The 24,413-nt window shown below is 43.0% G+C and overlaps 1 protein-coding gene across 1 annotated transcript in view; it reads left to right on the top strand.

Moving 5' to 3' along the window:
* LOC109425263 (segmentation protein Runt) overlaps window positions 1–24,413 on the top strand; it is a 180,863-nt gene that overhangs the window by 110,503 nt on the left and 45,947 nt on the right. The window contains exon 3 of the mRNA XM_029861751.2: window positions 1,473–1,673. Within this exon, the coding sequence (XP_029717611.2) occupies window positions 1,473–1,673 (201 nt within the window). The remainder of the gene's footprint in view (window positions 1–1,472; window positions 1,674–24,413) is intronic.

Here is a 24,413-nt window from a genome sequence, read left to right as displayed (position 1 = left end):
CTTCTTCCGGCACGGGCCGTGCTCAGCCACGAACCATCGGTTTTGCGTGGTCTCTCCTCATCTTCTGCAGGAGATTTTTTCTTCGCCTCCCCAAAGCAATCCGGTGGATGTTGTTGTTTTTTTTTTTATCTTTCTCCGTTGCCTTCATTTATTTATTTATTGCGTTTATTATTCCGTTCAGCGACGGCATCGTCAATAAGTTAAGCTTATACTAATTCAATTTGGTTTGTTTTTCGCTGCTCTCCCTTTTCTGATCGGTTGGTGTCGTCCTGGCCGGGATTGTCGAATATTGTCGTGTGTCACGCGTCCTCGCGTCCCTTGCCGTCAACCAGCAGCGCAGCGCTAGCGCCAGTCAGCGGTATGTTTTTCAATCACTTCTTTTCCACAGCAAGTTTTTTTTTTACTTCCCGATGGCGCTTGGTCTTTGGCTCACAATTTAACAACCGCGAATCAGCAGTTCCCACATTAGTTTGGTTAGTTGGCTTCGGATATGCTTCTTTTTTTTTTTGTTGAAATACAATATAGAGTACGTTTCTCGTTCGTATGTAGAAGATCATGGGCTCAATCCCTGGCCAGAGCCTTTTTTCCTATTTTGTATCTTTCTGTGTACTTCTTTCCTCTTCTCTACATATACAATTCATGGCATTCGCTAGAACCAGAAACGGAATGCTAAAACCGTTTTCCTTCCTTCCAATTTCCACAGCACAGTGTCAATCTATAATATTTATAACGCCTGCAGTTTATGCATCCTGCGAACTGAGCTGCATTGTCTTCAGAGTTATCAACACATAATCTCTCAGCTTACGCCTGGCATCCAAACACCAAGCGTGAACTCTCTGCCAAATAACCAATTCCCTATCGTCATGGACTTGTGCAGACGCAGTGATACACGGGATCTCTCCTTTCCCACATTGACCGATAAGCTGACGTATTCTCGGTATAAAATTGAAGACCATTATAGAAAATGCTTGTTAGCCTCAAGCAGCTATCTCATTGGTTTCTAGTGTGAGTGTAAAAAAAGGCTGAGAACCGCTGCCGGCAAACCGAAGAGCCGCGGGGGACGATATTGGTTTAACAGCATCGAAAATCACTGGAATTGGGATCAGCGGCTGCCAGCCAGCCAGCCAGCCAGCGTGGTCTCGTGTGCGGGAGTAATCTTGTTAGCGAAAATGTTCACTGCTTGTTGAAAATTAAAAATAAGAGCAGCCAGAAGAGCGTCATAAAAAGTGATAAAAATCGCGCTCCGCATGCAAGGGGGAAGTCACAAGAATTTTAATCGATTGCACGCAAGCCGGAGTCTGTCTGGTGTTCCGGGGAGACACGAGCATGGCTTCAACTTTGAAGATGAAAGCAAGGGGACCCACACTCGGGATGCTATTGTTTCACTCTCGACGTTTTTATGACTCTCACATTGTCTTCTTTCTAATGAGATTTTCTCTTGTTGTGTTTGTGTGTCGTTGTCTTTGTTTCAGGAAAAAGTTTCACCCTGACGATAGTGATATCGACGGTTCCGATCCAGGTTGCAACGTACTCAAAGGCGATCAAAGTGACGGTGGATGGTCCTCGGGAGCCGCGGTCCAAAATACGACATCAGGGCTTCCATCCGTTTGCATTCGGACCGCAACGATTCGGGCCGGATCCACTGATGGGAACATTACCTTTTAAATTACCAGGTGAGTGGTACGAAAATGAGCGTGTGAATTCCGCGGACATTGACAATTTTAGTTTTGTTTTCCTAGTTATGAGGCTATAAGGCAATGAACTTGAGTGGTCTTGAATCGAGTTTGAAGATTTTATATTTGAAAAACATTGTTAATTACGTACATACTTAGGTAAATTAAATTACATCAGAGAGTCCGTCAATAGCAGACGCCATTTTAACATGATATTAGTAGTCTAAGATAAACAACAACAACTTCAGAGGACCATCAACCAACATATTCAACTTTCAGGTTGTGTACTGTGGCTTTCTTTTGTTAGGGTTTAAACCACTTCGACCATCACTTTCGATTACATTGTAATAGTACTTTGGCTTGGCAGGGGTAATCTCGGCACTTCTGATAATCACTTTTGTTACTGTTATTTTTTAGCGAAACATGCGAAAGCAAACCCAGACAGCCAATAATCGTGCAAGATGCTTCATAAGATGATAAAATGGAGGCCATATGCGTGCAGGTCTCCATTTAGGCGCATGTAAAATGCAACGTATATCGCCTCCACTTCAGCATCTTATGCAACATCTTATACGATCACTGGTTGACTGGGAAGGATAAGACGTATACCCAGACGGAGGCCTTAGCTTTCGCAGGTAGCCCAAAGGGTACGGCGGATCCGACTGTTTTTTGTTAGCACTCGCAGAAGCGAGCGAGGCAGCCGTCAGGTGAGGAGCTTCCAGGCGGTGCCCACAAGGCTAGGCGGTTAGTAACCTCGAAGGTCGGCAGTAATGCTGGTAGGCGAACAACAGTCAAGCGTCCCGAAAACTGGGAACGTTGGATGGATAGAAAAGAACAGGGGGTTGCAATCATTGTTAGCCCCTCAGTAACCACAGGATACAGTCGGGTCTCCTTTTGAACGCTGCCACTCACTTTACGCCCACCGCGTATCCAAACAGCTGGATTGGATGCAAGACAGCTGAAAAATTGCGGTGGGTGTAATGTGGGTGGCAGCGTTTAATAGGAGACTCGACTGGAGGACCCCCCTTGGACTACAATTGAGCGGATGAGGAAGAAGAAAAACCCGCAAGATGGGCAGGGCCCATATAGCCGAGGCGGTAAACGCACGGGTATTCAGCATGACCATGCTGAGGGTGACGGGTTCGATTCCCGGTCGGTCCAGGATCTTTTCGTAAAGGAAATTTCCTTGACTTCCTTGGGCATAGAGTATCTTCGTGCCTGCCACACGATATACGCATGCAAAATGGTCATTGGCAGAGGAAGCTCTCAGTTAATAACTGTGGAAGTGCTCATAGAACACTAAGCTGAGAAGCAGGCTTTGTCCCAATGAGGACGTTACGCCAAGAAGAGAGAGAGATGGGCAGGATTGTAAGGACACCAAACCCAGTTACCCAGAAGATGTCAAGCGCGTGTGAGAAGGGCGATGCACTCGTTATAAAGACCGAACTTGGACATCTTGAAGGCGATGCAAAGCGACACCAAGCTCATGTATCTGGGAGCCGACGTGCGCAGTATTTGATGTACTCGTCCGGGTTAAATGATCCTCCAACTCAAGCGCGACAAGAAATGCTAGGCCGCCGTTTACAAAAGTCTACAAAAGGAGAGTTCCTTGGTTAGGGCGTTGAGGTGAGGGCTCACAGCGGAGGCGACTATGAAGGTGCAAACCCTAGACTATATCATTCATTCATTTATTTAGTATTACATCAAATTCAAGATAAAACTGAATCAACAATATTTCTCCATAATACACGGTTCGTGGCTGCCGCTCTCCATCCTCGGTCGCGCCCGATGCTCGCCAAGTCACGCTCCACCTGGTCCGCCCATCGTGCTCTCTGCGCTCCACGCCTTCTTGTGCCAACCGGATCAGTTGCAAACACCAGCTTTGCAGGGTTGTTGTCCGGCATTCTTGCAACATGCCCTGCCCACCGTATGCTTCCGGCTTTGGCCACCTTCTGGATGCTGGGTTCGCCGTAAAGTGCAGCGAGCTCGTGGTTCATTCTTCTCCGCCACACACTCTGCACACCGCCGAAGATCGTCCTTAGCACGCGTCGCTCGAAAACTCCGAGTGCTTGCAGGTCCTCTTCGAGCATGGTCCATGTCTCGTGCCCGTAGAGGATTACCGGTCTTATTAGCGTTTTGTACATGGTGCATTTGGTGCGTGGGTGAATCTTTTTCGACCGCATTTTCTTCTGGAGCCCGTAGTAGGCCCGACTTCCACTGATGATGCGCCTCCGAATTTCACGGCTCACGTTGTTGTCAGCCGTCAGTAAGGATCCGAGGTAGACGAATTCCTCCACCACCTCGAAAGTATCCCCGTCTATCGTAACATTACTACCCAGACGGATCCGGTCGTTTTCGGTTCCGCCTACCAGCATGTACTTTGTTTTTGAGGCATTCACCACCAGTCCGATCTTTGCTGCTTCGCGTTTCAGGCGGGTGTACAGCTCTGCCACCGTTCCAAATGTTCTGGCAATCATGTCCATGTCGTCCGAAAAGCACAAAAATTGTCCGGATTTTGTGAAAATCGTTCCCCGGCTGTTGAGCCCGGCTCGTCGCATCACACCTTCCAGAGCGATGTTTAAGAGTAGGCATGAGAGTCCATCACCTTGTCGAAGTCTCCTGCGAGATTCGAATGAACTAGATAGTTCACCCGAAACCCTTACGCAGTTTTGCACCGTTGCTTTAATCAGTCTAGTCAGCTTCCCAGGAAAGCCGTTTTCGTCCATGATTCTCCATAGCTCTGCGCGGTCGATACTGTCGTATGCCGCTTTGAAGTCGATGAACAGGTGATGCGTTGGGACTTGGTATTCACAGCATTTCTGGAGGATTTGCCGTAAGTAAAGATCTGGTCCGTTGTCGACCGGCCGTCGATAAAGCCGGCTTGATAACTTCCCACGAACTCGTTTGTTTTAGGTGACAGACGACGGAAGATGATCTGGGATAGCACTTTGTAGGCAGCATTCAAAATAGTGATCGCCCTGAAGCTCTCACATTCCAAATGGTCGCCTTTCTTGTGATTGGGGCAGATTACCCCTTCTTCCTTCCACTCCTCCGGTAGCTGTTCGGTTTCCCTGATCCTGACTATCAGCCGATGCAGACAGGTGGCCAACTTTTCTGGGCCCATCTTGATGAGTTCAACTGCGATACCATCCTTACCAGCTGCTTTGTTGGTTTTGAGCTGGTGAATGGCATCCTTAACTTCCCTCAGCGTGGGAGTTGGTTCATTTCTGTCCTCCGCTGCACTGGCGTCGTCGTTTTCTCCATTGCCGTGGGCTCCCGTGCTTACGTTCTCCACGCCGTTCAGGTGCTGATCGAAGTGCTGCTTCCACCTTTCGATCACCTCACGTCCGTCCGTCAAGAGGCCTCCGTCTTTATCCCTTCGTCTCGCGGCACGAAGCCGTTGCGGGATGCGTTGAGCTTCTGATAGAACTTCCGTGTTTCTTGGGAACGGCACAGCAGTTCCATTTCTTCACACTCCGTTTCTTCCAGGCGGCGCTTTTTCTCTCGAAAGAGGCGGGTCTGCTGCTTCCGCTTCTGTTTATAACGTTCCACGTTCTGTCCAGTCCCTTACTGCAGCATTACCGCCCGTGCTGCATCCTTCTCCTCCAGAACCGCTCTGCACTCCTCGTCGAACCAATCGTTTCGTCGACTCCGTTCTACGTACCCGATAGTGCTCTCGGCTGCGTTGTTGATGGCTGCTTTGACTGTACTCTAGCAGTCCTCTAGAAAAGCCACATCGAGCACACCCTCGTCCGGCAACGCTGCCACGAGATTCTGCGCGTATGCGGTGGCGACATCCGGTTGCTTCAGTCGCTCTAAATCGTACCGAGGCGGCCGCCGGTACATTGTTAATAACGGAGAGTTTTGGGCGCAGTTTAACCATCACCAGGTAGTGATCAGAGTCGATATAAGCGCCACGATAGGTCCTGACGTCGATAATGTCGGAGAAGTGCCGTCCATCAATCAGAACGTGGTCGATTTGCGATTCCGTTTGTTGTGGTGATCTCCAGAGATGTCCATATCCTCAGTGTGGAAAAGAGAAATAGAAAATACACCACTCACGCTGTGCATCTGAACAGGAGCCCTTCTCTTATATGTGGATCCACCACTGCGATTCGGATGCGCGCAAGCTTGGTGGGTAGAAATAAATCTCTTAGCTCCCTGAGCACTAGGCCACACAACAGTGCGGCGAGAGCGATTTAAAATTCTCTTCGGTGAAAGTGTAAAAAATCACCCGGGCGCGCGCTCCAGTGAGGTTTTTGCGCCAGAGTGCGCGCTGCGGTGAAACACCGGAGAGTTCTCGCCCCGGCGACACCATGGTGATAATTCGGTGACTGCTGGGTGAAAACACGGGAGAGCGCCGGAGAGCGATGCGCGCGAAAGAGTGAGCCACACTCGATCCAAGGCGGACGAGCAAGAGCACGCACTAGCGCTTGGTCTACCTACCACCCAAAACAAGAGAAACTGGCTTCTTGGTGTGGTGAAAAATGTTCCTATCCCCAGTGTGGTCGATAAACTGACGCCGCAGTGAATCGCTACGGTGAAATGCCATCTCTGGTGATCTCCAGGTGTAACGATACGGGAGGCTGTGCTGGAAGAAGGTGCTACGAATGGCCATGTTCTTGGAGGCGGCGAAATCGATGAGGCGTAGGCCATTTTCGTTCGTCAGCTGGTGGGCGCTGAACTTTCCAATCGTCGGTCTGAATTCCTCCTCCTGGCCTACCTGAGCGTTTAGATCCCCTATGATGATCTTGACGTCGTGGTTTGGGCAGCGGTCGTACTCGCGTTCAAGCTGCGCGTAAAATGCGCCTTTGTCATCATCAGTGCTTCAGGAGTGAGGGCTGTGCACGTTCATTATGCTAATGTTGAAGAATCGGCCCTTGATCCTCAACCTGCACATTCTTTTGTCGATCGGCCACCACCGATCACGCGCCTCTGCATGTCGCTCATCACTATAAAAGCTGTTCCCAGCTCACGTGTGTTGCCGCAACTCAGTATATCGGCGAGTATGCGGGTGCTCCCGATGAAGTTGAGAGATCTGCAGTTCCACGTACTGAGCTTCCAATCGCAAGTCCCTTTTCGTCGCTGTGGTCGTTGCCATTGGTATTGGTTCGCATTCTTCCCTTGTTGATTTTCCGGTGCTAGTCTTTTTTAAGGCTGGCTCGCAGGGCCTGACACCAACCCACTAATCCAGGGAGCTGGGCTTACCTTCCCGGAAGCTACGGGTTATGCATTGGCGTTTCCGCAGATTATGTCATGTCAATAACTATGGAGCGAGACTCACTGTTGATTTTCAAGACCATGTAAACAAAATAGATGATTCAGTAATCACAGTGAAATCTTTTTACTCTCTCGTATGGTTTGGGTACTGGAGCAACAGTCAAACAACAACTTTCAAGTTTATCATTGTCCATTATGTCCACATAAACGATTCATGCTTATGCGAGTTTGTATGAATAATTAAATGAGTTTATCTTTTGATTTATGCGACTTTCTTCATACCCCTATGCGAGTTAGACTGACAACATAAGTTAAAGTACCAAGTGAAGTCATATAATCATCGTAGTATGTTAATAGTGCTAATTTATTTTCCATTTTGTGGGCTCACTCGCACGCCTATGCGAGAACTTTAAATTACTTTACCCGATGTATTGCTGTGTGCATTCGAAATGCAAATATTAAATGCGGGAGCACCAACTGCGGTAAGATTTTCTAACAAGTAACCCTATGTCAGTGGGAGCTTTTGAATCCTAGGTTGGCGGTGGTTTTGACTATGGCTGCTAAGTTGCCTTTGGTAACACTGTGTTACCGCGTTTGGAGCGCATTTGGGCATTGCTTGCATCTTGAACGCACACAGCAATAATGCGTGCATCATTATGCGACTCCTGGTTGTCTGGACATAGTTGGTATATAGTAGGCCGTCCCTATTTTTGCAAAAGTTGGAAATGTTAAAAGTATAATATTGCGAAACGATCATTTAAGATAAAAATCCTTCATGCCAATATTTGGAGTTCGTTACTCAAAGCTAAGTGGTCCCCCCATGGGGCCTTAAGTTCTCAAAAATTGTATGGGGTGACAAAAAACATGATTTTTTCTTGACTAAAAATATACACTATTCTACTAAAATCGGTGGTTTTAGAATCTCAAAGGGCACAAAATGGACTCAGAACTGCGATATCTCTTTTTGTTTCTGAGTTATTGACGAAAAAAATACTCAAAACGAACATTTTGACCATTTTTTGAGATGCCTGAGTTTAAGATTTTATGTAATTCTACTAAAATCATCGATCATCGATTTTTGTAGATTTTCTTTGTCGAAAAAAAAATCATGTTTTTGTGACCCCATATTACAATTTTTAAGAACTTTAGGCCCCGTGGGGGACCATTTAGCCTTGAGATACGGACTTTCAATTTTGGCATCATGGTTGTTTAGCTAAAACGATCGTTTTGCAATATTGAACTTTAATTATTTCTAACTTTTGCAAAAATAGGGACGGCCTAGTATATAGTCAGGTCACCTATCTGAGTAGTAGTATTTTTCTATGATTAATACTATTACCAAATGGAGACACCGGACTCCTCTATAATATAATTTGATATATGCGCTTATGAAAAAAAAAAAAATGATGAATACTAATTCTTAGTCATAAGTAGTCTTCCACCACCAAAATCTAAGTGACGTGTAATATATCATGTGTAAATATCAACTTTATTCTACATTTATCGAAACAATGCACATCTCAGTCATTTCATAACCCCCATCGGAGGAAGCATTTCGTATATCCTGTCTAGAATCGTTTCTTTCCTTCCGGCGGCTGTTGTCGCGTCATTTAACAGCCTGCCGTCACCGTCCCAATGCGGTATGTGCGCAGAAAAAAAAGACAATAAAGTGTTTTAATTTCACGTCTTCAGCTCGCTAAAATGCCACCCACGGTGGTGGCACTGGTTTTGTTTTTCACCCTTCAACCTTTACGCGCGCTTGGAAAAATAATTATTATTCCCAGTTGCTCCCGTCGCACCACGTCTCGTCGTCGTCTCGTACGCTTCCATTTCGCTAAACTGCCGGGAGCTGTTTTTGTGTAAGCACTCGCGGAAACATCTTGAAGTATAATCGATATCACCGCGTGTGTCTTTTCCCGAGGGCGCTTGTCGTTGCTGTTGTTGTTGTTTAGCGACTTTAAGCTGCTAACGTTGATGATGAAACTCTAAATTTTCCGAGCCAAATTGAAGAACTTTCCTCCAGCAGCGGGATACTTGAGAGCAGGATGAAACTGGAGCTGCTCTCGGGTTGCCTAGTGACGGCTCGTTAGCACCACATCCCGTGAAAATTCCGCCCTCGCACTGCTTCCATTCACCAACTTAATCCCCTTTCGGTACCACGAACAACGGTGCCACCCGAAAAATGCAACATTAATCACAATCCTTTAGGACAGTGAAAATTGAAATAAATGACGGTGTTTATTTCTTGAAATATGTTTAAAGTCTTAGCGCGCTAAGCCTGCAGGATTCGTTCACATAGGAACGCGCCCCAGCACCACACCACCCACGAGGAAGAAGTTTTTCTTGGCTCCTCCTGCACTGACGAGGCTGGGAATGGGTATCAAAGCCACTGAGATGCTCAATCCAGTCAAAACGTTTTAAAATTTGGTGCCTCAATTTGTTCAGCCTAGTTCACTGAGTCGGTGGTGGGTTGACGCTCGCTCGCTCTGTTCCATTGCCAAGGGGGAAAACTTTTCCGTTTAGCTGCTATTAGTATTGCTTTTGGCGAACCGACGGTATTTAGGAGCAGCAACAGAGGCATAATCTTAGATAATCTTTCGCATTTGTTTCAATGTCTTTATTGTTTCCGCCTTGTTTCGTCAGGTTCAGCTCCGACGGTATGATTGGTGTCCCATGAGTCAACATTTTTCTACCATTTTTGGAACATAAGGCAGCTTTCTAGAAAAAAAAAACATTTGCTGAGATTACTAGTCTACGGGAAAGCGTTCTGGCTGAAGTGGTTTGACGGCTTGTTGTGGTGGCATTCGAAATCCATAGGAATTTAGATATAACTCATGAAACCAGAGCTGTAAAAGCGTGGGTATCCATCATGACCACCATGCTGGGAGTGATGGGTTAGATTCCCGGTCAGTTCAGGAAGTTTTCGTAAAGGAAACTTTTCTGACTTCCTTGTCTGCCACATGATATACATGAAAAATGGTCATTGGCAGAGGTAGCTCTCAGTAACAAATTGTTGAAGTGCTCATATAACACTTAAGCTGAGGAGCAGGTTTTGCCCCAGTGGGGACGGTACGCCAAACAAGAAAGAAGAAATTTGAATGTCCGTTCTAGAAATATGTTCAGCAAATCATTAACAGTCTAGGTAATACGCAGATCGCAAGAAATTTCTTAACCTGTCTTTATGCGTTGAAAATTCAGTACGGTACAGAGAAGAAACGTCAAATCAAATATAGCTCGCTGTGTTAAATTTCTTGGAAAAATAATGCAATGAACGAAAATTGCTTGAGCGATTTTTGAGGTCCATTCCAAGCATAAGTCGCAGCCCCGAAGTCATCCTGTGGTTCTTTACGAATTAGAGGTCGACTTCCGCTGATGATGCGCCTTCGAATTTTAGGACTCACGTTGTTGTCAGCCGTTAGCAAGGATCCGAGGTAGACGAATTCCTCCACCACCTCGAAGGTATCCCCGTCTATCGTAACATTACTGCCCAGACGGATCCGGTCGTGTTCGGTTCCGCCTACCAGCATGTACTTTGTTTTTGAGGCATTCACCACCAGTCCGACCTGTGCTGATTCGCGTTTCAGGTGGGTGTACAGCTCTGCCACCGTTCCAAATGTCTGGCGATAATGTCCATGTCGTCCGCAAAGCACACAAATTGACCAGATTTTGTGAAAATCGTTCCCCGGCTGTTGAGCCCGGCTCGTCGCATCACACCTTCCAGAGCGATGTTGAAGAGTAGGCATGAGAGTCCATCACCTTGTCGCAGTCCCCGTCGAGATTCGAATGAACTGGATAGTTCACCGTAAACCCTTACGCAGTTTTGCACACCGTCCATCGTTGCTTTAATCAGTCTAGTCAGCTTCCCGCGAGAGCCGTTTTCGTCCATGATTTTCCATAGCTCTGTGCGGTCGATACTGCCGTATGCCGCTTTGAAGTCGATGAACAGGTGATGCGATAGGACCTGGTATTCACAGCATTTCTGGAGGCTTTGCCGTAAGGTGAAGATTTGGTCCGTTTTCGACCGCCCGTCGATGAAGCCAGCTTGATAACTTCCCATGAACTAATTCGTTTTAGATGACAGACGACGGAAGATGATCTGGGATAGCACTTTGTAGGCAGCATTCAAAATAGTGATCGCTCTGAAGTTCTCACATTCCAAATGGTCACCTTTCTTGTGAATGGGGCTGATTACGCCTTCCTTTCACTAGTCCGGTAGCTGTTCGGTTTCCCAGATCCTGACTATCAGCCGGTGCAGACAGGTGGCCAAATTTTCTGGGACCATCTTGATAAGTTCCGTTGCGTTGCGTTGCGTTGCCATCCTTACCCGCAGCTATGTTAGTTTTGAGCAGATGAATGGCATCCTTAACTTCCCTCAGCGTGGAAGTTGGTTCATTTCCGTCCTCCACTGCACTGGCGTCGTCTTTCCTCCGTTGCTGTGGTCTTCCGTGTCTACGTTCTCCACGCCATTCAGGTGCTGATCGAAGTGCTGCTTCCACCTTTCGATTACCTCACGTCCGTCCGTCAAGAGGCCTCCGTCCTTATCCCTGCACATTTTGGCTCGCGGCACGAAGCCGTTGCGGGATGCGTTGAGGTTCTGATAGAACTACCGTGTTTCTTGGGAACGGCACAGCAGTTCCATTTCTTCGCACTCCGCTTCTTCCAGGCAGCGCTTTTTCTCCCGAAAGAGGCGGGTCTGCTATTTCCGCTTTTGTTTGTAACGTTTCACGTTCGGCTCCCTTGCTTCAGCATTACCGCCCTTACTGCGTTCTTCTCCTCCAAAACCGTTTTGCACTCCTCGTCGAACCATTCGTTCCGTCGATCCCGTTCCACGCACCCGATGGTCTCGGCTGCGTCGTTGATGATTGTTGTCATTGTACTCCAACAGTCCTCTAGAGGATCCCCATTGTGCTTGCCTTCGTCTGGCAACGCGGCCTCGAGATTCTGCGCGTATGCTGAAGCGACATCCGATTGTTTTAGTCGCTCTAGGTTGTACCGTAGCGGTCGTCGATACCGTACATAGTTGACGACGGAAAGTTTTGGGTGCAGTTTGACCATCAGCAGATAGTGGTCGGAGTCGATGTTGGCGCCACGATAAGTCCTGACGTCGATAATGTCGATAATGTCGATAAGTTTTTGGCACCATGTCCGTAGGTGAGGCAATAGATGCACTGGGTCACCTGGCGTTTTCAGGGGTGGAACTTGTACCACCCGATGTTGATCTGGAACAGGGTCTTCACGTCCCGGAGTTCCTTCAAGGTGGTAGAGCCCTTCTCGAGGTGGACCAGGTAATGCCGGTCCCGTTGGTTGGTGTCTTTCCAACGCCGGATGGGAAAAACATTCAAAGGCTTCAGGTTGTGCATCTTCAGCGTCTGCTTGATCGCCTCCAGGGTTTACTCTTCCGGGCTGCGAAGGCGTACCCTGAGGGGCTAGCTTATGGGTGTAGAATTCGTGCCGTTTGTCCATCAGGTAGCTGCCTACCTTTTGATAATCGGGATTGGTAGCACATGCAATCTTCGTCCCAGCTCATTTCTGAGTGCGGCGAAGTCCTTCGTGTTGGCGAAGATCGGGCTTCTTGGGCTTGGGGATTTGGATGCTGTCCAAACTTGGAGAACTTGTTTTTGGCCAGAATTCTGGCATGCCACTCGTTCTGGTCGTAGTCGTCTTGGCGTGGCCATTTGGAGCCACTCGATTGCTGCCCGTTTGCGTATGCTGGTTAATCATGTTTAAAAAATAAGAGAATACATGAAACGAATATATTTTTACAGAGCTTATCGATTACGAAGCATCAGGTGTCTCAAAATGAACGGAGGCTTCTCCGCTTCTTCGATACCAACCTACCTAATTTCGCCTAATAGTCCCGAACCGGATCGTTGCCACCGAACACACTCCCCAATCGAAAGATAATGGAATTCAAATTGTAAATTATAATATACCGACAGCTCCCGACAGGCATTTGAACTGTGTCAATAGCAATTCCGGTACGTGTTGCAAACCAGGCAGAAAACATGTCCCCTAACACATATCAGCCAGACACGCAACAACGCACCCTCTCTCTTTCTCGTTCGGCGTGCCAGTGATCCGGAATCTCACGCACCTCGGCGGCGGAAGCTGAATTAACCTTTCGCTTCCTATACCGTATGTGTTTCCTCGCAATCCATACATTGCACCACGCGCGTCGCTCCGGCCGGTCGAGGAGAAAGTTTCCCCCTTAACTGTGAAACGAATTTCCGCACATGTATGAACGCAATCGGGGTAGGAAAGGGCTGGCGCGTCTGGTGTTCTGACATTCTTTTTTTGTGTACCAATTTCATATTCATAATAGATTGTAAATTGATTTGCAATATGTGATCCGACTTGTCGCAACACCACCGTTCTGAGGGGGATCGAAGACAAGACGTCAACGGTCTTTGGGGAGTTGAGTTCACTCCTTTTTGCAATATCTTGCACGTTGTGTGTTGACTGAATGGATCAGTTGTAGAATTTAAACGGAAGGAGAAACACTTGATTAAGTGCTGATATTGACATGAATTTTGCTGTACATCTGCAAACATTGAAAGCATGCCTACTTTAAAAACCCTTTGGGGCTAAACAGAAGTGTGCAATTTTGTCATATCGGCACCAACATTTCAAGAGGGCGTAAATGCATTTACAACCAATGCCTTCTCACAAAGCTGTGGAGCGTATCCCATCCCTCCCGAGCAATCCACTAGCACAAATAGAAAGATAAAATCCTCCTCTTTCGATTAATGGATGTGAATTGCGTGAGATGAATGAAATACGACCCACAGCTCTGTGAGAAGGCATTGGTTGCAAAAGCAGTTACGCCCTTTTGAAATGTTGGTGCCGATATATTTATTCGTTATTGTATTTGTTCTGCGATAAAGTCAATAAAAATACCTACGCAATAAACGCATCACTAATCATAGGGGACTCTTTTATCAATATCTTAGCCTATGCTACTAACAAATGCATCTTTTCGACGCATCAGCGGAAATTTAACAAAATTTAAGGACTGTTCATTTTATAAAGAGGACACCTTATTTGTGTGATATCTTTTTTATTTTTCAATAAAATCATTACCAGTTTTTTGCATAAACTTCCATAGCTATTCTACAGTGTAGGAAAAATATAACATTATACAAATTGTCCTTAGTGATGGAACTGGAGCGGTTTTCGTTAAAACTCAGTAAAAAACAATTTCTCAAAATTCTACATAACTTTCCACATACATAACATTAAAATTTTTATGAGCTTTTCAATGTGTTGGGATCTAATACTATTCTACTAAAGGTAGAACGTAATAGTTGGTCAATAATAATGCACCAAGCATTATACAGCTTGATATAGTAAGTTGCCTTGTTATCAATGAAATTGATAAAACATACTTATTTAAGTCCAGTGATGCAATAACACTACGGATTCAGTTCAAAATTTGTCCAGTATAGAAGAGAATCGCATTCTAAATTATACCGAAGAAAAATATGCTTTAAAGTACATTCTTCATCATAAATTTAATCCTTAATTATGGCCATAGTGAAAAATTTCATATTTTTTTGCCCCATAAATGCAAGTTTTCGATTCTAGAGAAGCTTGTTATTATTTATTTTCAGCAAGGCTTGATCCTATGTGATTATATACCTTATTTGAAAATAACTACATGTAAAGTTTTATTTTCGACATCATTGTTATGTTGTATTTGCAATGGGTTACATCGTTATTTAGAAGAACCTTCAAAGAACGAAGCTGTTTTTCCTCCGGTAACTGCCATGAAGCACAGTAACCAAGCCAACAATGCTATCAAGAAGCGGTTTTATGCATTTGAAACTGCATTATTAGTACTTTCGGCTAGATCCATTGAAAACATTCAAAATTTATATTCTCATATTTTTTGTTTAACAAATAAATTTTGTTCTGAAAATCGAGACCAACTTGTAACTTTAATATCTCAATAACTAATATTCCGATTAGGTCTATATTTTGCCAGAATATGTATCACTCGTACTGCTGCAGTATGGCAAACACTTTCATGAAATTAAAAACGCTACACCGATGATTTACAGTAATTTTGTGTTTATCTTTAGTTTTTGGGGATCGAAAAATTGACCTCTCCTAACACTTTGCCACATTTCTATGAAGTCCAACAATTTTAACCCAATTTAATTATAGTTTTTATCTGCTAATATAATGTACTGAACAACCAACCAAGGCTGCTCAAATTTTAACTACGCGTTTTCTTTTTATAGCCTTGCAAAGTTGTCCCCTTTATAAAATGAACAGTCCTTAGTTCATCCTTCAGTGCGTCCCAATCCCGAGAATGAACTTAAAACAAAGAAGTTATTATTACAAAACTATTAAGCATATCTGTTTCGTTTGATTTTTATAATTAAATTCATGAATGTTGTTAGTCATGTAAATTTCATGTCATAAAAGAATCAAGAAATACTTGACACATTCTACGGGCTCCGTATCCTCAATACAATTTTTTCAAAGTTGAGTTTAGGCATATTTGACATTTTTATCACATTCTACATTACTTTTGTCATCCATTAATGTATTCGACATGATATTAGTGTGACAATAAATATAAATTGAACGACGATTAACATTAACATTAAAATCGTGATTATATGTCTTTTAGGCACAATTTTCATCCAAACTGTCGTATTTTAAACACCAATACACTGATTTTTCAAAAGTCTTCCATCATTTGTAGATAAATGTATGTAGATTTTTTAGCATAAAAAGATTTATAATCCGAAAACTTTACAACTCTGAAATATGGCTGATCATAGTATGGGTTTTTATTGCGTTGTAACGTCACGAAAAATCAACATTTTCAAATTTGATTCAAATACGGAAAACGTTACAAATTTGAAATTTTGCATGCTCTTTGTACTCGAAAAGATCTTTCAAACGAGACTAAAATAAAGAAAATCAGTTCACGGAAGTCTGAGTTTCACCTGGTTGAAGTTTGCGTTGTAACGTCACGAAAAAAAGTTTGGTGGAAAAGACCAAATCTTTCTGGATTGGACGGCTTCTGAATTGGACAAACGTAGTTCTATATTCAAAACAGTTTCGTTCTCGTTGTGTATGAGCTCTGTAATTGTACTGCGATATTGTAAAATTTTTTAATCGTAATCTAATACCACTCAAACCGAAAATTTCTGTGATATGAGTGGCCAACGGACGAAACGCTGACGAAATTACAATGTTATTAAGTTGGTCAAAGACTTACAGTTGATGAATGATTTGAATTAAAATTCCACCAACAGGCGGCGCTAGAGAACTTACAAATTTTAAATTTCATACATCTCAGGATCCCTTTTACATTGAAATACGATTTCTTCGGCAAAGTTGTTTGGTGAGTAAAGGACTTGTAGTTGATTTACCAATAAATGCGAGATTTTGCCACTAGAAGACGTAAGTTTCCATTTTGCAAAAGCAGGCAAGGGATCAAAATTTCTTGAAAAGTTTCTACAAGCTGGAACTTTTTTCACTTTAAACATATTGTATTCAAATCAAATTGTAATCAAAGATCAATATATAATTCCTAACTCTCAAAATTTAATTTAATTTGATTCACTTATTCCTTAGATATAAGAGTTAATAGAACACAGTCAAAAATATGAGTCTGCTTAAAGCGCTCCATCTTTGTGTAGAGCTAACCAATCAAGTCCAAAATTGTAGAAATTACAGATAACAAGATGAGGAACTATCAGTCAAAATTTGAGAATTTTTGATATATTTTATAAAAAGTAACGGCTTGTTGAATGTGTTTTGAGCAATTAATAAAATTGGCATGCTTTTGAAAATTGCAACTACCACCACTGTGTGGCAGAAATTAATACCATACGGCTATTAAACTGAAAGTCTAGTGATCTACCAAACAACTTTAACCTTCCGTAACTCGCGCGGTTTGCTACCTGCGTCAGCACCACGCTAATGTTGAGTACAAAAAGCGAGATTTTTTCAACGCGTTGTACAAAATACAACAGCGCGATCGCTCGAGGTTTAATGAAGCAACCATCTTTCCAATTAATCACAATCCTGAGATAAGTAAAACTAAAAATGCGCCTCCTAGTGGAAGGATTTGAAATCATACGGCCCATCAATTGAAAGTTCTTGACTTGCCAAACAATTTTGTCGAGGACACCAACTGTCTAAATAGTTAGGATCTTGAAATGTATGGGATGGATATTACGTCAGTGTTACATCTATTTTTGATATAACAAGAATCACCGACAAACAGACGTAACACCTACGAAATTGAAACTCATATATCTCGGGACTCTAATTACTTAGACTTTAGGCTTTTAGAATGTTGATGTTATTGGAAAAGTTGTTTATCTTGTAAAGAATTTTCAGTTTAAAAGCCGTTTGGTTCAAGTTTCTAACTGACTAGTCGTAGTTTAAATTTTGATAAATAATGCACTTTATATTTATTCAAAAAATATTCAACATGATGTAACTTCTTATAAAGTGTTTAAAGATTTTACCAAAAAATAGTTTCTCAACTAATCAAAATTTGTTGAAAACTTTTTGAGAAATTCTAAACTATTGTAAACTTTTAATAAGCGTCGCCCAGTATGTCTGAATCTCACATCCAATAGTAAACCAGGTATCAGGTATCAGAAGGCCGGCTCCAGAGGCACGTTATCCTCCATTTGGGACATTTGCGCCATCGCCAAAATAACAGCCTATTTCATCATCTACCTGAGGGAAAAGGAAGGAAAAAGGATTTGGATGGGGATAGGGACAGGTAGGGAAATAGGAAAAAAATACCCTGGAAGAGGGTACTAACGCACAAGCGTACCACAATGGGTTCAAACAGCGCCCTGAAAAGGACACTGTAATAACGCATAAAGCGAAAGAGAGCCTATAGCTCTTTACCACAGCGGGTTAAGAACAACAGAATATCCTGAAGATTCAGGTTTCTGAAGTCAGTTTCACTTAATAAGTGTTTACCGAATACTCGGAAACGCAGTTGCGCGAAAACTGGACAGTTACATATCAAATGATACGAAGTTCCATAATCGGATTCACAGCTATCACAGGCAAATGAATCAGCTTGCTGAATATTCGCCATGTGATAGCTGAGTCGGCAGTGGCCAGTCAATGCTTTGACCAGCATGCTGCAATTCTGCTTAGACAGATTAGTTAGATACTTCGCCACCCGTAGAGATGGCTCAGCACTATACAATTTGGTTTGACGACATGACTCCAAACTATTCCAATATTGTCTGTGTTGAGTGACAGCCCAGGTGTGAATCTGAAGCTTAATCCAACACTTCGATATCGGAATAGCTGGCTCAGGGCCAATGAAGTCATGTGATGCTCCAGAGCGAGCTAACTCATCAGCCAATTCATTTCCAGCGATGGAAGAATGACCAGGTACCCATAGAAGGTGAACAGCGTTTGCTGAATTCAGCTCCTCGATTTGAGTTCGACAAGCGATAACTATCTTCGACCTGGAGTTGGCCGAAGCAAGTGCTTTAATAGCAGCCTGGCTATCTGAACAGAAGTATATTACTTTGCCCATTACGTGCTGCTGAAGTGCTGATTGCACTCCGCACATAAGAGCAAAGATTTCGGCCTGAAAAACGGTACAGTGTCTACCAAGTGAATAAGACCGATACAGCCTTAGCTCACGAGAATAAACACCAGCACCTGCTCGACCTTCGAGAAGGGAGCCATCAGTGTAACATACTATGCCGTCTGAAATACTTCTTTCCAGATAACCAGATGTCCACTCTTCCCGGGAAGGGAAGTTCGTGGAAAATGTCCTATATGGAAAATTACAAGCAATTGTAAGATCACTTGGAGCAAGGACAACTTTGTCCCAATTCACCAAAAGTGGAAACAACGAGGTGTGTGTTGAACTGCGGTTCACAGGAGTTTCCTCTAGTAGACCGAGTACCCGTAACCGGTAAGTGCAAGAAAGGGCTTCTTGTTTGAGATGAATGTGTAGTGGGGCAACGTCAAAGAGAACTTCTAGCGCTGCCGTAGGAGTTGAAGAGAACGCTCCAGACATCGCCATTAAGCACATCCTTTGGAGATGGCCTAATTTTGATTGGACCGTTCTCACTTCACCCTTTTGCCACCACACAAGACATCCATAAGCCAATATTGGCCGAACCACAGTTGTGTAAATCCATTTGATATACTTGGGTTTTAGACCCCAAGTTGTACCAAAAGTACGCCGGCATTGCCCGAAGGCCATACAAGCTTTCTTGATTCTGAACTCAATGTGAGGTGTCCAGGAAAGCTTGGAATCAAGAATGACTCCAACGTACTTTACCTGTTCAGTCACATCGATTTCAGAATCAAAGAGACGCAAAGGTCGAACGCCATTACGGTTTCGCCTTTCCGTGAAAAGAACAATAGATGTTTTACTCGGATTAACCGAAAGGCCATATTGGCGACACCAACCCTCAACTACCTGAAGGGCGTTTTGCATCAGGTCGAAAAGGGTGCTGATGCACATACCAACTAACAATGTTAGGTAGTCGTCGGCAAAACCATAAGTAGGAAAACCGCTATTATTGAGTTGCCTCAATAGCGTATCTGCTACGAGATTCCACAAAAGCGGTGATAAGACTCCCCCTTGGGGGCATCCACAAACACTCAATTTCCTAATCCCTGCTAGACGCAATGTCGAGAAGAGATATCGGTTTTTGAGCATTTGGTGAATCCAATTGGAAATCATTGGAGATATACCATGACTCCGTGCGGCTTCCAATATGGCATCGAAAGGCACGTTGTCAAAGGCACCCTCGATATCTAAGAAAACACCCAAACAAGATTGCTTTTGAGCGAATGCTTTCTCGATATCGTAAACAACCTTGTGTAAAAGAGTCACAGTGGACTTACCAGATTGGTAGGCATGTTGGTTCACATGAAGAGGCACGTTGGCCAGATGAACATCACGGATATGATGATCCACAGTGCGTTCTAAGCATTTCAGAAGAAAAGAGGTCAAACTGATAGGTCTGAAACTCTTTGCTTCTTCATACGACGCACGACCCACTTTCGGAATAAACTTTACAGTAATATCCCTCCAGGATTTGGGAATATACCCTGTAGCAAAACTGCAAACAAGTAGTTTTTTCAAAACATGTTTGAAATAATCAAATCCCTTCTGAAGCAAAATAGGATAAATCCCATCTGCCCCAGGAGATTTGAAAGGAGCAAAGCTATTAAGAGTCCACTCAATCGATTCTATAGTAACAATACTCCGAGCCGAAGCTAAAGAATCATAACTACAAGAAAAGACATCAGGATCATCCGAAGATGTAATATCCACACATCCAGGGAAGTGTGTGCTGAATAAGCATTCCAGAACTTCCTCATCAGAGGAAGTCAGATCGCCATTTGGCAAACGAAGTTCGTTCACCCGGAAATCCTTAGATTTCGCAAGGATTTTGTTTAACCGACTGACTTCACTCAAGCTGGAAACATTTGTACAAAGGTTTTTCCAGCCGGATCGTTCAGCAGACCGGAGAGCTTTCCTGTAGGCCTTGCGAGCCGACCTGAAAGCCTCCGAACCAGCCGAACGTCGTCTGTTCCAACTCTTTCTACATTGTTTCCTGAGTTTCGCCAGATCAGAGTTCCACCAAGGGGTTCCTCTTGTGATCTTCACAGACCGTAGAGGGCATGCTTCTTCAAAAGCTTCCATGATGAAGGTCGTTGTAGTATCAACGGCATCATCTAAATCACTTGGAGTGTCAATGGATGGTGAATATCCATGAAATTTGGCTGCAACCAAATCAGTATAAAGATCCCAGTTTGTTGACCGAGGATTCCTGAAACGCAATGTTTGCGAAGTAACATTTAAATGTTCAAAAAAGATATAGCGATGGTCAGATAAAGATTCTTCATCTGACACATGCCAATTGGTCAGCTCGTGACTAATTCTGCTAGAGCAAAGCGTTATATCTAACACTTCCTCTCTAGCAGATACCATGAAGGTTGGGCGGTTGCCTATGTTAAGTAATGCAAGATCTGTACTACTTAAGTACTCCATCAAACTGGAGCCTCTCAAGTTAATGTCTGAGCTGCCCCAGATGATATGGTGAGCATTAGCATCACTGCCAACAATTAGCGGAAGGCCTTTTGAAGTGCAGTATGCGATGACTTGTTTGAAAGCATCCGTAGGGGATGGTTCATCATGTGGTAAATACACAGAACAATAGACGTATTTCCTGTTGAGGTTTCCAACAGATACATCAATTGTGATAGCACATACATCTCTGGTGGTTAGTTCAGAGATGAGTGTAGCAACTATTGCGTTGTTGACAAGCACACAGGCTCGAGGCATGACACGCGAGTTTGCCATTTCATGTTTACTGAAAGTGGCAAACACCGGGTTCACAAGGTTTCCTAGATAGAAATTTCCCTTACGAAAGTAAGGTTCTTGTACCAAGGCCACTTGGGCTGTACCATTTTGCATAAGTCTGCAAAGATTGATCGTTGCTGTTCTTTTATGCTGAAGATTGATCTGAGCTATCCTAACCGTAGCCACTACCCAAACTAGGTAAGATTAAACTCTTCGCAACAGCAGCACAACAAAGAACAGCAACAATAAAACCAAATCGGTATCGATTGGAAAACGCCAAAGGCGAGGATACACAGAATACACTGTGTAAATCGCATAATGCGAAACCATATAGGTGAAAATTTAAACTAATTAACAACATCTTCATAATCCCGCCCTTATTTAGCCTCAAGTGAGACTAAAGAAGGGCAGCTGATTGTCTCGGAGAAACACAAGGTCCACTGCACCATTACTCCGGTTAGCGCAGTAAGGGCTACATACTGTGGAGGGCGCCCTGGTACTCCACAGGCTCCGTTAGCGGTTAGGTTTTTATTAGACCCCCCTAGCCATTCATTCCTAGGCACGGTAAGCATAAAGCCGCATCACACCATGAATTAGGGGTCACCTGTTGGTGGATTCTTACCACCGGAACAGGCGGTCCGTAGTGTTATTCTTAGCCAATTGAGACAATCGCTACCGACACTACACAGCTATCTAGGCTGATCGAGAAAAGAAGTTAATATTGATGATCAACTTCATACGGACTCGAACAGCCGAGAAAAAATATTCAACATGATGTAACTTCTTATAAAGTGTTTAAAGATTTTACCAAAAAATAGTTTCTCAACTAATCAAAATTTGTTGAAAACTTTTTGAGAAATTCTAAACTATTGTAAACTTTTAATAAGCGTCGCCCAGTATGTCTGAATCTCACATCCAATAGTAAACCAGCTGTAAGTTTTTGACTTATCAAACAACTTTGCCAAAGACACTAACTCTCTAAGTAATTATGACTGACATATATAGGATGGATTTTTTTTTGTCTGAATTAGGTCTATTTGTCTCTGGAATCACAGAAATTGATGCCCCTAAGTGGTGTGTAAATCCTCAGGTTTGTCTTTGGTTCAATAACTACTCGCACATCCTAAAACGTTTTCAATTGAATTAATGACATTGCATAAATTATTGAAAAAATGTTTAATTCGACGGCGTGATAAGCTTTATGCTGCAAAATCTAAATATCTGGCGGTGCGAAGTAATGAATATCAACGGTTTAGTCTTTGGGACAATATTAGATGAATATGGGTGGTACTAGGCCGAAGATGGGTACCATTAACCTTCATGAAGGAGTTTTCATACTGCTGATAGCAATAACTTGGCCCTCCGAGCCATTTATTACAAAACGGATTTTCAATAAAATAAAGTTGCTCTTGGAGCAGTAAAAATAATGCAATAATATATTCACAAATTCGGGCAATTTTGTCTGATTATTCTGATTCAAAAATGATGTGCATTTTCGTGACGTTACAACGCGAGCAGTACCCTGTTTGAAAATGAACGGGCATTGTAACGTCACGAAATGTAAAAGTCGATTATCCAAAAACGAATCTGAAATGTAAATGTTTTATTTCACTGCATTGAAGAAAAAAACCAATAAATTTCAATGGTGGGAGTAATTTTCAGTTTAAAATAAAAATCCGAGCAAATTTTTCAATATGTTGGTTGCGCGGTAGAGGGGGTCGAATTCTAGCGCGTTGTAACGTCACGCTACAAATACGCGTTTTGAACACGTTTTTCTAATGAAAACTAAATGTTAAACAGGTCAAACATATCGGAAATTTTACAAGGAATCTGAATAAGATAAAATATTTTGAGGTTTACAGTCGTTTTTATGAACTATAGTGAAAAATCTGACTACGAATGCGTAGAAACGTTGTAACGTCATGGTAGAATGTGCCTTATCTGGACGGCGTGATGAGTTATATGCTGAAAAATTCAAATATCTGGCGGTGTAGAATAATGGATCTCAGCGCGCTAGTCTTTGGAACAAAACCAAAAGAATATGGGTGATACTAAACCAAAGATGGGTGCCGGTGTCATTAACCTTCATGAAGGAGTATTCATACTATTGATAGCAATAGCTTGGCCCTCCGAGCCATTTATCACAAAACGGATTTTCAATAGAATAAAGTTCCCCTTAAAGCAGTGAAGATAATGCAATGATATATTCACAAATTCGGGTAAATTAGGCTGATTATTCTGATTCTAACATGATGTGCATTTTCGTGACGTTACAACGCGAGCAGAACCCTGTTTGAAACTGAACGGGCGTTGTAACGTCACGAAATGTAAAAGTCGATTATTCAAAAACAGATCCGAAATTTAAATGTTTTATTCCATTGAATTAAAGAACAAACCAATAAATTTCAATGGTGGAAAAAAAATTCAGAATATCATAAAAATCCGAGCAGATTTTTTAAGATGTTGGTAGCGCGTTAGAGAGGGTCGGATTCTAGCGCCTTGTAACGTCACGCTACAAATACGCATTTTGAACACGTTTTAATAATGAAAACTAAATGTTCAATAGGTCAAATATATCAGAAATTTTACAAGAAATCCGAATATGAAAAAATATTTTGTGGTTTACGCTCGTTTTCATGAGTTATAGAGGCAAATTTGACTACGAATGCGTCAAAACGTTGCACAGTGGGAAAAATCGACCCAAAAAACGGATCTTTTAACGCCGCTGGTTTCGGTACGTGAAGTTGACCATTTCTGATGTAAAAAATTACGAGAAATCGATTGGTGCTAAATTCATTCACCGCACGGTACGGGAAATAGTCCATTTTGCCCCATTTTGCCCTTTTTTCATACGAAAAGAGAATCAAAATGTACTTTCCAACAACTAACACGACTGTAGCCCGTTGAAAATAGCTGCAGAAGTAATGAGAGGTTAATAGAAATCATGAACAAATAAGAAGGATCCTTTTATATGCTTGTTTTGCCCCATATGCCCCAACAACTGCTGGAAATTGTGAATTTTACATAATTTAGAATGGATTTTTAAGGTTACTGATTTGATTTTGTTTTTTTGCATAATCAAAAAGCGCTAGATCTGTTATTATCAGAATCATCTTCAGTAGTTGTCCAATTTGCCCCATTTTGCCCTATTATCATAGAAGAATTAGATTTAAATAGCATTTATA

The sequence above is a fragment of the Aedes albopictus genome, chromosome 1, assembly GCF_035046485.1.
Source record: "Aedes albopictus strain Foshan chromosome 1, AalbF5, whole genome shotgun sequence".
Classification (NCBI taxonomy): domain Eukaryota; kingdom Metazoa; phylum Arthropoda; class Insecta; order Diptera; family Culicidae; genus Aedes; species Aedes albopictus.
The sequence above is the reverse complement of the archived record's forward strand: the minus strand, read 5'-3'. Positions and strand labels throughout refer to the sequence as shown.